This window comes from Phacochoerus africanus, chromosome 16 (assembly GCF_016906955.1).
Source record: "Phacochoerus africanus isolate WHEZ1 chromosome 16, ROS_Pafr_v1, whole genome shotgun sequence".
NCBI lineage: Eukaryota > Metazoa > Chordata > Mammalia > Artiodactyla > Suidae > Phacochoerus > Phacochoerus africanus.
The window spans coordinates 28,442,550-28,459,623 of record NC_062559.1 but is presented as its reverse complement, the minus strand read 5'-3'; the positions used below and the strand labels follow the sequence as shown (position 1 = coordinate 28,459,623).

The window sequence follows — 17,074 nt, the reverse complement described above, 5'->3', positions numbered from 1 at the left end:
AGAGACTGATACAGCTTTCTATCTTTAAAGCAAACCGAATTCACAAGTAAAAACGTTTCCTCAAGGAAAACTCCTGACTCTAATGGATTGACTAGTGATTTCTACCACACATCAAAGGAAGCCAAACTTAACACACATCCTTTCAGAAAATAGAATAAAATGCTTTCAATTCACTGTAAGAATCCAGAATTACTTTCATACCAAAACCAATCAAGCACTGTTTTAAAATTTGCAGGGAAATTATCATTCATGAACAGAGACACTAAACTCCTTAGCAAAATATTAGGCAATCTGAATCCAACTATATTTAAAAAGAGTAATAAAAAGATGAGCCTCTGAAGTTTACCTCAGGAATCCAAGTTGGTTTAGTATTTGAAAATCAACTAGTGTAATCCATCATATTAAGAGAAGAGAAAAACCATGACCACAACAATAGTTGCAGATAAACCGTTTTATAAAATTCAAAACCCATTCATGATAAAAGCCATTCAACAAAGAATAGACTGCAACCTCAATGAGATAAAGGGCATCTATAAAAAAACACAACTAACGTCATACTTAATGGTGAAACAGACTGTTTTCTCCTTAGGCAAAGGGAAAGCCTTTGAAGCCTGCTCTCACTCCGTCTATTCAGCATTGTACTGGAGGTTCTAGTCAGTGTAATGACAGAAAAAAAGGAGAGGAAGAAGGCTGGTAGGCAATTTGGAAAGGAAGACGTAAAATGGGTTCTATTCACAGATAATATGCTTGTTTACCTACAAAATCATATACAATATACAAAGCAACTCATAAAACTAATAAGCAAGTTTAGCAAAATTACAGGACATGATGTCAACATAGAAAAGTCAACTGAATACCTGCAAACTAGCAACAAATGTTTGGAGAAAACAATGTGTTTATAATAGCATCAAATACTTAGAAATAAACCCAACAAAAGACATTTAAGGCTATTAAACTAAAAATAACAAAACATTGCTAAAAGAGACAATAAAGAACTGAAAAAATGGAGAAAAATACTATAATCATGGGTTGGAAAACTCAAGTTTGTTAAGATGTCAACTCTCAACAAATTAAAGGCTCAACAAAACTTCAATCCCTGCAAATTTTCAGAGAAACAAACGAACTGATCTTAAACCTTTATGAATATGCAGACAATCTAGAACAGCCAAAACAATTTTTATAAAGAAAAACAAAGGTGAAAGACTTACTTTGTACATTTAAGGAGGCTTATTATTTAACTCCAGTCATCATTTACCTGAAGTTCTAGTATAGGGCTAAGACAAATCCATGATGAGAAAATAAGAATCAGTGGCTGCCTGACCTGGGGAAGAAATTTACTGAGGGGGTGCTCCAGGAAACTTTCTGTGGGGATGGAAATACTTTCTATCCTGCAAGGGGTAAGTTTACACAAGTATACGCATTTTTAAAACATAATTTGTACACTTAAAATGAAAATTTCACTTCATAGAAATATCTCCTTCAAAGCCATAAACAATGAATTCAGGTTTACATATTTGTTTTTTACGGTGCTACAGATGAACAATTCTGAAGTTACTCTCTGTATGTTCCAGGCTTGAGTAAATGAGTAATATATTAAAGTAAAATGGATGCCAAGTTTCTGACTGTTAGAGAAGTTAGTTTTCAATAGAGAAAGGACAAGAATATATCCTACAGTTTTGGATTAGAAGCAGGGGTGTCAATATAAGTATGAACCCATGGTCTCATATAGACAGAACTATAGATAAATATTCATATGTATGTAGGAGTTCCCATCGTGGTGCAGCGGTTAATGAATCTGACTAGGAACCATGAGGTTGCGGGTTCGATCCCTGCCTTGCTCAGTGAGTTAAGGATCTGGCGTTGCTGTGAGCTGTGGTGTAGGTTGCAGACACGGTTCGGATCCCACATTGCTGTGGCTCTGGCGTAGGCCAGCGGCTATGGCTCCGATTCTACCCCTAGTCTGGGAACCTCCATGTGCCGCGGGAGTGGCCCAGGAAATTGCAGAAAGTCTAAAAAAAAAAAAATTTCATATATGTGTATATAAAATGCGTGTGTGTGTGTGTGTGTGTGTGTATAAAAACATGATAAATACACATAATTTCCTAGCTCTAGATTAATTTCTAAATACCATTTTTAATAGCTCCTTGGAGTAGAAGCTAATTTCAGGGGTTGGGATAAGGAAAGTACATGATAAGCCTGTAAGAAAAAAAATAATTCTGCTGCAAGAAGATAGGAAGTACTCAAAGCATGATGGGACTATATCAAAAGGAGCAGCTTAAAAGGGCTCTCACTGGTCTAATCTGGGACAATTTTAAGCAGTGATCCAGGGACTATGGACCTGACAGGGGATAGGAATAAACACCTCCCAACTCAACCACAAGCTACTCTGATTAAAGGAACCACAATGTACATAGATGACCAAGTTCCAGTTGACTTTGTTCTATTATTGTCCAAGTCATATCTACTAAAAACCACTTTCAAGCAGTGGATGAGGGAGAATTCTGCATGGAGCACAATCACTAGATCCCCTTGTAAAAAGCAGCAGATTGTGTGGAAAGAGCTTAGAAGAACTAACAGAGCTTCACTGGTGGTGAGAAAGGGGGTGGTTGTTCCAAGAATAGCACCCAGACTGGGAGCCATCAATGAAGAGGCACCAAACAACTGTTTTTCCAGAATGAAAGGGAAAACTATGTAGGTGGGAGCAGAGCAGCAATGCAAAGGCAATTAGTTCCAACTCTTAAGTGGAGAAAAGAGAGGAAAGCAATTATAGCCATTTGTAAAATGAGAAAGCAGAGTGAAGTCTGTCACAACCACAAAATCCCCTTATGATATTTCATTCGATTCCTTATTGCTCCCTATTATCTTTTAACACTCACTACACCCTTGTTCTCTTCTCCACATGGTCACCCCCACCTGTACCTGAACAATCCTGGTAAACCTAATAATGAGATACGGTAAGAGATCTTTTTGTTTCTTTATAGGGGCTAGAGCTAGACCAGTCAGCAGTCTGGGCGCTGCAGTTCTTATCTGCCCCTTCCTCTAGTTAATCTAGAGTTTCAGGAGAGACATGAGTAGACACGGATGGGGCCAACTGTTCTCTCTAAATCTCTGCTCAGAGCGGCGGACCTCAGTCTCTAGCTCCCTGTGATTACTCACTCGGCAGTGCTTCTGGGGGGTCAAAATGCATTTTTAAATGCAATAATGAATTATACAAAACAGACTCTGAAATGAGCTCAAAATAGTTTTCACATACAAAACATCCTAAATCCTCTTCAAGATGTTATTTTAGATATTATTCCACCATGTACTCTTTAAATGAAAGTCTAGAAAGCAATTTATATTTTGTTAAAACTGTTACATAATGAAGTAAAAAATATTGAATACAAATGGCAAAACAAAGTGCAATTATTTATAAGAAGAAGAAAAAGGCATAAGAAATAAATTCGACCACTATTTTGATTGTTCTTTTCTGGCACATGTGTCATTTTTTTGGTCGTCTAGCACCTGAAACTCCTTCCAATGCTAATTCTTCACTGATGATGCTCTCCTACCGTAGTTAAATAGGTCCAATAGTTGCTTTCTGGGTCTTGTAGCAAAGAAGAGGGCATGGGGCCTAAGGCTGGCCAATCAACTATACCTCTCTAGGCTTCAACTAGGACGTGAGTGATGCAAAGAAGTGGGGCTGGGGGAGGCACCACTCAAGACCCAGAGCAGTGATGGCAGGAATACTGACTGGTGTCAGCAAGCTTCAGTATCCAGTTCCCAGCAGAAGTAGCAGCCACTACAGACTAGATCTGGAGTGAGCATTTGTCAGTGATGCTGGCTGATAAGAGCTGGTCCCCTAGTTCTCCCAGCCAAGCTCTACCATGCTGTAGGCCAAGGAATAAAGGCTGTTTCTGCGTAACGAACACTGGCTTTACCACCAAGCAACTACGAATTCTGCCTGTTACAGCTATGGTCATGTAAGTGACCTCATTATATTGGGCTGCTACATAGGAGGAGCTCTTATCCAATACACAGAGCTACTTTTAGTTTTCCCGCTGGTTGGGAAAAAATCTGCTCCCTTCTGATTTCCTCATTATTTTGGTTCCTTTCTTTTAAAGGCTCTGCTCAAATTAAAAGACCATTCCTACTTCAGTGCTAGAAATTATTCTAAGTATGAATAAAATGAATGAAAATAAATTAGAATAGAAACTGTATTAACAGATGATGCACAAGATAAATAATAAAAACCCAAATAGTAACCACCCTAGGTCACTGGCTTTAAGTCGGGGGGCGGGGGGGGGGATATTACCAGAGGCAAGGTTCCCCATGATGATTACGCATTAGCTTATTCAAAGTGGCTTGAGGCTCAGTCCATTTGCCAAATTGACTCCTGCCCAAATTTTCCTGGCACGAAAATTACCAAACAGTTAACCCTCCTATTAGTAGTCTCAGCAGGAACCAAGGCATGAATGAGCACGAAGCCTCTTCTCCCGCCTTGAGAGGCCAACCAGAGCAGCATTCAGGCCAAATGTCTTAGAATTACCACAGAGCTATGCCCGGTGTCAGATAATAAACACTTGAATTGTAGATAATGGGACCTTTGCTTTCCCTGACTTTTGCTCTGGGAGTGATTTAAAGACCTGAACTCATTTAAAATAATGGATTTTTGTGTCTTAATGCTTTTAGACTTCTAAAGCTGCAATTTATTCTACATGCAAGAGAACCAAAGATGTTTGGTTAATATATTTACTCTCAAGAGTAAAGATGACAGGTAATTTTGTTGCTCAAATGAGTTCAGTGTTTCTGGGCTTATCAGCTACTGTGATACTTTCTTTATAAAAATCTGCGATAAAGAGTACAAACCTTAACTCTTCTCACATGTTACAATCTACCGGAATAGAATATCCTCTAGGGACAAAGGGTAGCACTGCCTATCAGAGAGACCCTTTGCTGAGACTGCACAGCCGGTGAATTTGGCCATAAAAGACTCCTGTATCTCTGTTATACGTGGGAGACAGATCACTGGCTCATTTCATATTAGCCTCTCAGGACCCATAGGACAGAAACAATTTCCTTTCACTTCCAGCCAGGTTGGAAATGATCCAGTCATTCAGAAACAAACAGGATGTAAGCTGATTAAAGAAAAAAAAATCAAGTAGATAATAAAATCTTTGATTCAACTCGAAATGAATTTCTTTTTATTTTCTTTTACAAGAGAAGTGATAGATAAAATGCAAAACTGAAGTAAAATTTAAGAAAGTATGCATTTTTATATATTAAACGAAAACTACAATAAAAAATATTTTCTTGATTTTTGATAAAATCAGCATAAAACCAGCAGATGTACTTTATGATGAAATAGCTCATTTGACAAGTTAAGAACATAACTGAAATGAGTCTCATCCAAGAAATACAAATCAGCTTTAGTGACATCAGCTGAAATACACTGGCTCTTGCTTATGCGGTTTGTGGGGATTTTTGAAAAGCTCCAGAGACCTTGGTGGTTCCCTGCAGGGCTTTGTAGAGGGTTTGCAGAGTCCAGAGTCAAACTGCGTGATTCGGTCTCACGTGCAGGGAAGGCCCTCTATTCTTCTCTACTATTTTACCCAGTGCTTTAGTTTCCTACCATGTGACACAGTGAGCAAAATGTTTGCTTTTATTCAACACCCATACCAGAACACCGGCATCCATATGTTAATGCAAGGATATAATTACAGGGAAAAAGCCCACGTGTCCAATGACGGTATCATCAATATTTATCTAGTGTAGTGCATTCAGGTTAGTTGTTAACCAGGTGTTAAATGTGAGCTATAACAAGTCTTCTGAAAAGGACAAATAGAAGCAGCATTTTAATTTATGCTTTAAAATGGTTGGAAGAACGTATTACTTTTACTTTTAATCATACCAGACATCATTACCTTCTCTGGCTTCCTCACTCTCTTTTCCAATAAAGGCAGTAGGTAGTCTTGGCAGCATACTGGAAGGCCAAATTTTAAACTTCTACTTCCTCATGGCTGATGCCAGTAAGCTTTTATCACTTAGGACTGTTTGAAGTACATGTTCATGTGCAATAAACACGTGTGCGTTGGTGGGGGAGGTGAGGAGGGGTGAAGAGGTTGGTTTATATGAAACACATGTGAGCAGGAGCCTGGAGGTCTGCAGCAGACACAGCCATCAGACCCTAGAAGTGAGACTGAGACTGACCAGGACTTCAAGATGACATGTTGTGAGATTGCATACACCATGCAAACGTTCATTCTATTCCCACACTATCTTCATTTTCCAAAAAGATAATTAAAAAATAATTTCTAAATGCAAAGAAATATTGAAGACAGAAGCTGAATAAAATTGGGGATGCCACCATAGGATCAGTCCTGGTGGCATTACTGGCTCAGGCATCTAGCAAAGAAGCATGTCTTATGGCACTAGCAAAGGGAAGCCTCCCCAGCCCAAATCCTTATTTTAATGAAAGCATCACAGTAACCATTATATGGGACAAAATTTGCCATTCTTCTTTTATGATTTAGTGTTATTTTGAGCTACATTTGAGAAGGGCAACCAGAATTTTTAAATACTTTGCATTTCTAAGTCCTTATCCCAACTCTTCTTGAAAATATAATATTTAAGAACAAAACAAGATGACGATCTCTTCATTCCACACTGCGTGACAACAAAGGACTGTTTGAAAGTATCAATACCTTCTTTTGTCTGCTCTCAGCAGCAGCCAGCTGCGTGGACATCCTTTCTTGCATTTTTCTGCAGTGGGCCATCACTGCTTCAAGGATGGAGAGAGGGTTGGTACAAACTGGCTTCTTCTCTTTATCACCAGCACCTGCTTCATAGTCTCTCTGCAGTGCCAGGAATGGGTCATTCAAATTAAATCTCCCATACCGTTCCTGGATAAATACCTCCTTCCTGCGAGCCTAGAACAAAATCAGAGGAATGAATTCAAGAAAGAAATGAAAACATACAGAATGGTATTTATATGAAGGTTTTGTGTTTACTGTTCCAAATGAAATATGCAACTGTCGTAATGGCTTTTGTGGAATGTCAGGTGCTGAGTGAGAAATAATGGGACTGTTCACCCCAAACCCTGACCAAACTGCCATCCCATTCAGTCTACTTTCAAATTTTCTTCCTTTAAGAATATTGTCTTTTAAATTATAAATGCTGCAAGTTTTTTTTTTTTTTCCTCATGATGCCCACTCCTTCAAGGATCTGAATTTTAGGAGAAGTCTTTTCTCATTTAAAATAAAAATAGCAACAATTAAAATAACTTTCAGCAAAAATTCAAAAATAAGCAAAATAATGTTTATAGAACTCATTATTTTACATAATCCTAATCAAGTTAAGTCCCAAAATATAAATCTCCTACAAGTTTTGTATACCTGGAAAGAATTTATAAAAATATTTGAAGAAAGTATTTCATGAAATTTTTTATGTCTAAAAATATCACAAGGTTCACATTTTGTCAAGTGTGACCAACTACGGAAAAAAAAAAAAAAAAAACCTCCAGAAAATTAGCAAGATGCAAACGTCTTCTCATCACTGAAGGGCATTAAAATATAGTTCACAGAATCCCAGGAAACAATGTAACCTCATTTCACTTTAAATGTCAGTCCATCAGTGTCAAAGTTAATTCCACATCCACTTGGCACTAGATGCAATTTTCTATAATTAGCCTACAACGGCCTTTGCATAAAATGGAAATAGCAGTAGAAATATATTGAAAACAAGCAACGTTTTCCTAACTCAGGTCATTTGGAATAGCTACTAGAAAAAACTAATGTCACTGCCAGTGGAAAAACTAAATTACTTTGCAATAAATCAAGATTAATTGTCCAAAATGTTAAACATGTTTTCTAAAGAAATATTACATACATTTCCTTAATTTAAAAGCAACTGCATTGATCAACTCAATTTTTTCCATTTTAAGACCACCATCAGCAAGCCAAGAAGTAGATAAACACAAATGCAAAAGTGGGAAAATCCAACATTTCTTTTCCAATTACCAAATTATATTAGGAAATACAATTTAAGAAAAGTTCAATTCTACCCTTAAGTTTAAGCTAGCTTTCAGAGGATCATTCTAAACTTAAAAGTCAGAGTGTTTTATGAGTCAAAAAGCATTTGGTACTTCTAGATTCTTCAAATCCAATTATACAATCAATACACTGAATGTATATATCAGAGAAACTGCATCTCTGCACTGTATATCACAGTGCAGAGATGCAGTTTCAAAAGCGATTCCATTTTGTCCTTTACTTTTCTCTTAATTTGTATTCTCTTCCCTCCCCAACCCCTGGATGAAAACTTGGGAAAGCCCCCATGGTTTTTCTAATTACCTTTATCTAACACAGTTCCTGTAGTCACTTCAAGTCTCAACTTGTTATCAGAATATCCAGCTTCAGTGGTATGATGGCTTTCCTTCTCCAACTAGGATCCGTATCACCTGGGAAGGACGTGTTTAAGAAAACCACTCTTCTCCCCCTCTTTCCTAACTGTTTTAGTCCTCTCTGGGTTGGAAGGAACCAGAGGTAGATGATGATGATGAAGATGGAGGTGAGGGGAAAAGAAGCATTCTGTCTGACTGGTTCAGTCCATTGATCAGTCTTACCAACTGGGTGTGGCAAATATTTAAAGCCTACTCTTTTCCAATGAAGTGCTTTGTGATTTGAGAAAGTCACCCCTTTCCCACTGCTAGGGACCCTACCTCTACAGTTTCCCCAATGTAAATCACAAATTTAGGACAGATGACATAACCTGCAGGGCCCAGTACAAAACAAAAATGTGCTCTTTGTTCCAAAGTTATTAAGAATTTCAAGATGCTAACAGCATACCCTTTAACCAAGTAAGGGACCCTTCTAAATGCACCACCCTCTATTATTATAGAGCTTGCATGCCCACAAGAAGCCAGCCTTGCATACACATGTTATATAGCATCTAGAATCCTGTGTTTGTTTTTTGTTTTGTTTTGTTTTGTTTTTGCTGGTCCCATGTTGTCCAGACCTCTCCACTGAACAGGACCTGAATCAATCTCATTCCCAGTTTTTGATGCCCATGTCCCAACCTAGTCTATGGGAAACACTCCTGAATCTTCATCTAAAGAAAACCTGGGTGTGTACAAGATAACCACTGCAAACATGATTCTGCCATTTCCACAGAACATCTGCTTTTCCAGCCCCACTTCCACTCAGAGCACCAAGACCTGCCGGAGAAACCAAGTCAGTCATTGAATAGTCTGCTTGAAGCACATTCTTCTTGAGATAAAGGGAAACAACTATATGGGGCAGGATGCACAGCATTCTCTCCAGGGGAAAGCTCTTTCATAAAAATCTTTCTCTCTTTAATCTCCAAAATCAGAGTTTTTTTTTTTAATACCCTCGATGTGAGTAAGGAGTTTAAAAGTCAAAGCTGTATTTCAAAATTTCTTCTGAAAATTCTGCACCTTGGTCTTCATTTCAGCATCCAGTATTTATCATGCTGGGTCCCTTGCCATAACTTATATTTTAACAACCAATTAAAATCACCTGATTTCTCCTTAGATAGCTAACATATCTTATGATGTAGAATATTGGTAGCAGTAACTCAAGACATTTCTTAACCATACAAGGCATTCTTAAATCAGAGTGGATTTTTGATAAATGGGTTAAAATTAATGAGTTAAATGCATATATCACAGACCTATTTCCAGTTTAAATAGATATTTATAGTCTGAAAATATTTAACACCTTTTGTCTTTTTGCCAGTGTAAAAGTTCTGCATGTTTCTTTTTTGGGTTGTGTTTGGTTTTGCTTTTAAATTATTAATCACGCTATGGCATTATTAAATGTGGGCAACTTTTTTATGCTGACAATAAAATTACATGTGTACAAGATTGCAAAATAAAACTGTCAACTGATCTAGTTTTCCAGTATGGGCTGACACTTAACCTTTATGATGAAATCCAAGATACATACCTTAGATTCTTTTAAGAAGCAGTGTTAATAGACTGTAAGTTTTTCCTGGTATCTTTCATTTTCAAAATAAGGTCAATGAAGCAGCCTCATTTGTCTCTAAGACACCTTGCACATACGCAACTATGATTTCATTTTCTTTTAAAAGTTCCTAAAAGCCTGGAAATCTCAGGTAAAATCAAAGATGATTGCATGTACTCCACTAACATGAAACTGACCTCCAATTCCATGTCTGTTTTCAGAAATGCCAGGTAATAATGTTATTTTACGGCCATATAGAAGTTTGTTTATATATGTTAGATATATTCAACATGAATTTTTTATATCCTTAAAGCTATAAGCAGCGGTTCTGATTTTTCAACTATTACTCTTTACTTCCTCTTTAGCATTCTTATAAGAAGTACACCTTTCTTTGCACACCTTTCTTTGTAACAGAGTAGTTAATTTTTTTATGGCCACAACCATAGCATATGGCAGTTTTTGGCCAGGGGTTGAATCTGAGCCACAGCTGTGACCTACACTGAAACTGCAGCAATGCCAGATCCTTAACACACTGCACCAGGCTGGGGATCTGATTGGCATCCACAGTGACCAGAGCTGCTACAGTCAGATTCTAATCCATTACATCATAGTGGGAACTCCCTGAGTACTTGATTTTTAATGTATCATATTACTTTTTATAAGGGCAGCTCAACAATATATACAAGAATTAACATTTAGGGAGGCCCTGTAACCAAAAAGGACTTGAAATGTTTATCATTCTGGGGTTGAAGAGGCTTTTCCCTAAAAAAGGAAGAGCTGAATGTGCAGATAACTTCTTGGTTTATGCATCAGAATTACTTGAGAATGAAATGCATTTCAGGGAAATGAGTCATTATAAAGACACAGACTATAATTATGAAAACAGATTCTTAGGAAAAACTCAAACCCAGCTACACTGATAAGTCAAAGCATAATTTCATCAGAATCTGAAGCTTCACAGAATCATGAGAAAGTCAGAAGCAAGAAATAAAAACAGTTATTATTAATAGAGGATTTGACAGATACGGAGTTCCTACTTTTGGCTTTCATTGTTCTACAAGATCAAATGAACTAGGGTGGACCTGATTAGTAATAATAAAAGGAAAAGTACTTTAGCTCTTCATCTTTTTCTATAGTATTTTAATTCTCTTAAGGAAAAAACCCTAACTTGCCTTGTAGGTCAAAATTAAAACCTATCGCCAATTAATTTTAAAACATATTGGCAAATTTATGCAACTAAAATTACTTTATCTTCTGAAAAGCTGGAATGATTTTTTAACATTAAAAATACCAATAAAAGATAAATTTTACTGAAAACACTGAGGTGTTTAATATTCATTTCGTCATAAAAGTCCAAGAGATAGCCATTTTCTTTATTATTATTATTATTGTTATTATTATTTTTTAGGGCTGCACCTGCAGTATATAGAGGATCCCAGGCTAGGGTCCAATCAGAGTTAGAGGTGCCAGCCTACAGCACAGCCACGTGGGATCTGAGCCATGTCTGCAAACTTCACCACAGCTCACTGCAATGCAGGATCCTTAACCCACTGAGCGAGGCCAGGGATCAAACCTGCGTCCTCATGGATGCTAGCCGGGTTGGTTAACCACTGAGCCTTGACAGCAACTCCAGAGATAGCCAGTTTTTAAAGTGACATTTTATAGACAAGCCAACTGAAGCTTAGAAAGATTAACTTACTCTCCCCAGGTGACTTCAACGGGAGCTGGTATTCAACCCAGGCAGTCTTACTCCAAAGCCTATGCTTTGAAGTACTTTGTAATTATGACTAAAGTATTTTGGAACACTAGAAAAGATTTCAAAAATAAGTATTGTTGAGATCAGGAACAAGACAAGGATGTCCGCCCTCACCACCATTATTCAACATAGTTTTGGAAGTCCTAGCCACAGCAATCAGAGAAGTAGAAGAAATAAAAGGAATCCAAATTGGAAAGGAAGAAGTAACTCTTTGCAGATGACATGACACTATACCTAGAGAATCCTAAAGACTCTACCAGAAAACTGTTAGACCTCACCCATGAAATTGGCAAAGTCGCAGGATACAAAATTAATACACAGAAATCAACGCCATTTCTATACACTAACAATGCAAGAGCAGAAAAAGAAATTAGGCAAACAATCCCATTTACCATCGCACCCAAAAGAATAAAATACCTAGGAGTAAACCTACCTAAAGAGACAAAACATCTGTACTCTGAAAACTCTAAGACACTGATGAAAGACATCAAAGATGACACAAACAGATGGAAAAACATCCCGTGCTCTAGGACTGGAAGAGTCAATTTTATCAAAATGACTCTACTACGTAAGGCAATCTACAGATTCAATGCAATCCCTATCAAATTACCAAGGACATTCTTCACAGAACTCAAACAAAATACTTTAAAGTGTGTCTGGAAGCACAAAAGACCCAGAAGAGCCAAAGACATCCTGAAAAAGAAAAATGGAGCTGGAGGAATCAGGCTCCTGGACTTCACGCTATACTACAAAGCAACAATCATCAAAACCGTATGGTTACTGGCACAAAGACAGAAATATAGATCAGTCGAAGAGCATAGAAAGCCCAGAATTAAACCCACCCACCTACAGCCAACTTATCTATGACAAAGGAGGCAAGCATATACAATGGAGAAAAGACAGCTTGTTCAAGAAATGGTACTGGGAAAACTCGACAGCCACATGGAAAAGAATGAAATTAGAACACTCCCTAACACCACACACAAAAATAAACTCCACATGGATTAAAGACCAGACACTAAAAAACTCTTAGAGGAAGACATAGGCCAAACACTCTCTGGCATAAACGACAGCAACATCTTCTCAGATCCACCTCTTAGAGTACTGACAGCAAAAACAAAAATAAACAAATGGGACCTAATCAAACTTCAAAGTTTCTGCACAGCCAAGGAAACCCTAAACAAAACGAAAAGACAACCCACAGAATGGGAGAAAATCTTTGCAAGTGAATCGACTGACAAGGGATTCATCTCCAAAATTTATAAACCCCTTCTGCAGCTCCATACCAAAATAACAAACAACCCCATCCAAAAATGGGCAGAAGATCTAAACAGACAGTTCTCCAAAGAAGACATACGGATGGCCAAGAAACACATGAAAACATGTTCCACATCACTCATTATTAGAGAAACGCAAATCAAAACCACGATGAGGTACCACCTTACACCAGCCAGAATGGCCATCATCCAAAAGTCTACAAACAAGGAGTGCTGGAGAGGGTGTGCAGAAAAAGGAACCCTAGCACAATGTTGGTGGGATTGTAAATTGGGGCAACTACTGTGGAAAACAGTATGGAGAGTCCTCAGAAAACTAAACATAGAACTACCATTTGATCCAGCAAGCCCACTCCTGGGCATCTAACCAGAGAAAACCATGACTTGGCAAAGACACATGTACTCCAATGTTCACTGCAGCACTATTTACAGTAGCCAAGACATGGAAACAACCTAAATGACCATTGACAGAGGAGTGGATCAAGAAGGTGTGGTACATATACACAATGGAATATTACTCAGCCATTAAAAAGAACGAAATACCAGCATTTTTAGCAACATGGATGGACCTAGAAATTATCATGCTAAGTAAAGTCAGCCATACAATGAGACACCAACATCAAATGCTTTCACTGACATGTGGAATCTGAAAAAAAGGACAGACTGAACTTCTTTGCAGAACAGGTGCTGACTCACAGACATTGAAAAACTTATGGTCTCCGGAGGAGAGAGTTTGGGGGGTGGGGGGATGTTCTTGGGCTGTGAGATGGAAATCCTGTGAAATTAGATTGTGATGATCATTATACAACTATAAATGTGATAAATTCATTTGAGTAATAAAAAAAATAAAAGTAATAAATAAATAAATAAGCAAGTAAGTAAGTAAGTAATGGGTTAGGTGTTCCCATAGTGGCTAGCAGTAACAAACCCGATTAGTATCTATCAGGATTCAGGTTTGATCCCTGGCCTCTCTCAGTGGATTAAGGAACTGGCGTTGCTGTGAGCTCTGGTGTAGGTCACAGATGTGGCTCAGATCTGGAATTGCTGTCAGCAGCTGGAACTCCAATTCGACCCCTAGCCTGGGAAACTCCATATGCCACAGGTTCGGCCCTAAAAAGACAAATAAATAAATAAATAAATAAATAAATAAATAAAAACTAAAAATTTTTTTAAAAGTATTGTTTACCACACTATTCAAACCAATAAAACAAAAGTTTAAAAGAAAAACAAAAATATGCAATATTCCACATAGTTAAGTTTTCCATATTCCCTATAATACTTGTTACTGGCCATAAACTAACATAATATAATCAAACTTAAATGTATTTTCCCCGACTCTTCACAGAATATCATTTAAGTGGAAAATATAGTTCAATTTAAAAAACAGTTTCTAAATATGCTTTTCTGCAAAAGCACATTATCAAAAAGAACTGACTACATAAAATTTTTTTAAAAATTAGCATTAATACATATCTAACTGTAAGACTACAGAGGAATTCTGTTCTCAGCTCTAGCCTATTCAATACAGGGGCCACTACCATGGGTGCTAAGGACACAACATGATACAAGCGATGAGCCCAATCTAGCAAGATGGACTTTTGCAGGAAATACGTGAGTCAATTCTTGATTAGAAACACAGATGCAAGTATGAAAAAACACTTAGGGGCTGCAATCAACACTACATTCAAGGAGTGAACCATGAAATGAACCTTGTCCTTCCCGTATACCTCAAACCAGAACTCAAAATCAGGCTTCATTAATTAAGAGGAAAGAGCTTATCAGAACTGGACAATCCCTGGACCACTGGGTTTTTCTGAGTGAAATATATAAAGAATGATCAATAGAAAAAGGACCTGAAGACGGAATGGAATAGAAAGAGAAAACAGGGATGTTTAAAAGACTTAAGGCAGCACAATAGCACTCTTGAAGTATCTGAAGTCTTTTCCTGTTTAAAGAAGTATTTGACTATTTACATGATTCCTAAGGAACAGAATTACGGCCATTATAGTAAGAAATGTTCAAGCGTCAAAACTGTTCCAAAGATACAGTAAGTCGCACTGGATTGGAGTGAAATCTGTCTCTTGCTGTGTTTCAAACGTCAGGGGAAATGGTAGAAACGAGGTGCATAAGGCTCAAAAATCAGGACGGCAGTTGGCTTCTCAACGAGTTATGCTCCTCTCAAACCCTGAAATACTGTTATTCAAAATCAAGAGGGATGGAAAACACATAGATTTTTCTAGACAGTCAACATAAAAAATTATCAACCTAGTTCTAAATTGCTATCTTAGTGCTAAGGAGTTTCAGCAGACTAAGATTTTTTTTCTTTTTACGGCCACACTTGCGGCCCATAGAAGTTCTTGGGCCAGGGATCAAATCGAGTTGCAGCTGACACCTATGCCACAGCCAAGGCAACATCAGATCCTTAACCCACACTAAGTGAGGCCAGGGATCGAATCCGCATCCTCACAGAGACAGTGCGGGTCCTTAACCCACTGAGCCACAACAGGAACTCCTAGACCAAGATTTTAAAAATAAGGAGCTCTTCTAAGAAGTAAGGGGAAAAAATTCTACTTGTAAATAAAAAGGAATGGAAAGCCAGAGGTATGCCATGGTCCTCAGAGCTCATTCTCACTCTAAGAGGGATGGAATATTGTAGGAGGGAGTTTAGACATTCAACCACCACCACCACCACCACACACACACACACACACACACACACACACACACACGCGCGCACGCACGCACGCGCACACACAGTGGCTGAGTGGCCTGCATAGAGTGAAACGGCTGAAGTGAAAGTTACAAAATCTTTTGGAGAGTCACTGCCTTCTAATGATCACAGAAGCTTAGAAATTCACTGGCCAGGAACAAAATATAACTTCCTGGAATATTAATGAAATGCCAAAAATTCTGGAATTCAGTTGAGTGAACACATTTCAGACATTGTTTATATGTGGCAAGACACACACTGGGCACAGAGATGAAAACGCGTCGTGGCATCACATGACCTGCCCTGCGGTGCTGGAGGAGCACGTCAGACAAGAGGCAAGTTTTCCCTGCTCGCTCTCTCTTCCCACTCTCATCCCTCACCCTCACTGCACAGCATCCTAACTGCTCAAGGACAGAATAAGCTGTATGTGTGGAAACAAAGATACCTGTCCTTCCCGTATACCGCAATACACATAATGAATATCGTGAATCATATGTCAAGACTGGCTTGGATTTATTTGCTTCCTGAAGCTAAAATCTGAAAGTCATACTTTAATAAACCACCAGTTTACTCACAGAAATATAGACTATTTTAACAGAATCTATGACATGGCTTGATCTCACAGAAGCCAGAGCCTAAAGTAATCTCCTGACCCTTTATTTCGACCTTGTCTGCTGCTTACCACCTTGAGCACACCCTTCAGTGCTCATTCTCAGCCAGCTAGGGGGCCCACGCTTACCTATAAAAATAAGATTACCTTTGTTCCCTAACTGGGTCAGCAATGGCACATGATGCCTCACTGTTCTGCTCTCTTGCTTGGAGGATACAGTATTAAACCAGCAGCACACTTTAAGATGAATCCAGGAACGGCCTCCCAGTTTGTCTGAATACATCTCTCCAGGCAGTCACCACCCATCAATCAGGACTGAGCACATGTAAACCCACCTGCCAATTCTGCCCCAGGGAGTCAGCTGCTATGATTAGCTGTATATTTACCTCTACTAGGCAGTGCAAACCACATCTTTCACATCTCTGTAGCTTAATGAGTTACCAGTAGAATTCCCCACATACACCAACTACTTATTTAAGACTGGTAGAGGTAATAGTTTCTATTACTGCGATCATTCTCTACGGCTCAATAATAAACTTTTCACATCAGAAACTAATTTTAAATTTCTAAAAGAGGCACTAGTACTCAACACTAACTAAAAAACAAAATAAGAGTATCCAAATCTATAAGCACATCTGAACTACTTTACATTTTTTTTTTTAAATAATACATGTTCACCAATCTTGGGAAAAGAGAATAAAAGGAAGAAAGGAAACAAATCCATGATTCAGTCATCAAAAAATAGTTACAATTAAGTTTGCC

General features: G+C 38.1%; 1 protein-coding gene across 4 annotated transcripts in view; it reads right to left on the bottom strand.

The window, feature by feature from the left end:
- The window catches only part of CTTNBP2 (cortactin binding protein 2), a 154,147-nt gene that overhangs the window by 81,070 nt on the left and 56,003 nt on the right, over positions 1-17,074 (bottom strand). For all 4 annotated transcript variants that reach the window (XM_047763220.1, XM_047763219.1, XM_047763221.1 and 1 more), the window contains exon 3: positions 6,684-6,908. In XM_047763220.1, the coding sequence (XP_047619176.1) occupies positions 6,684-6,908 (225 nt within the window). The remainder of the gene's footprint in view (positions 1-6,683; positions 6,909-17,074) is intronic.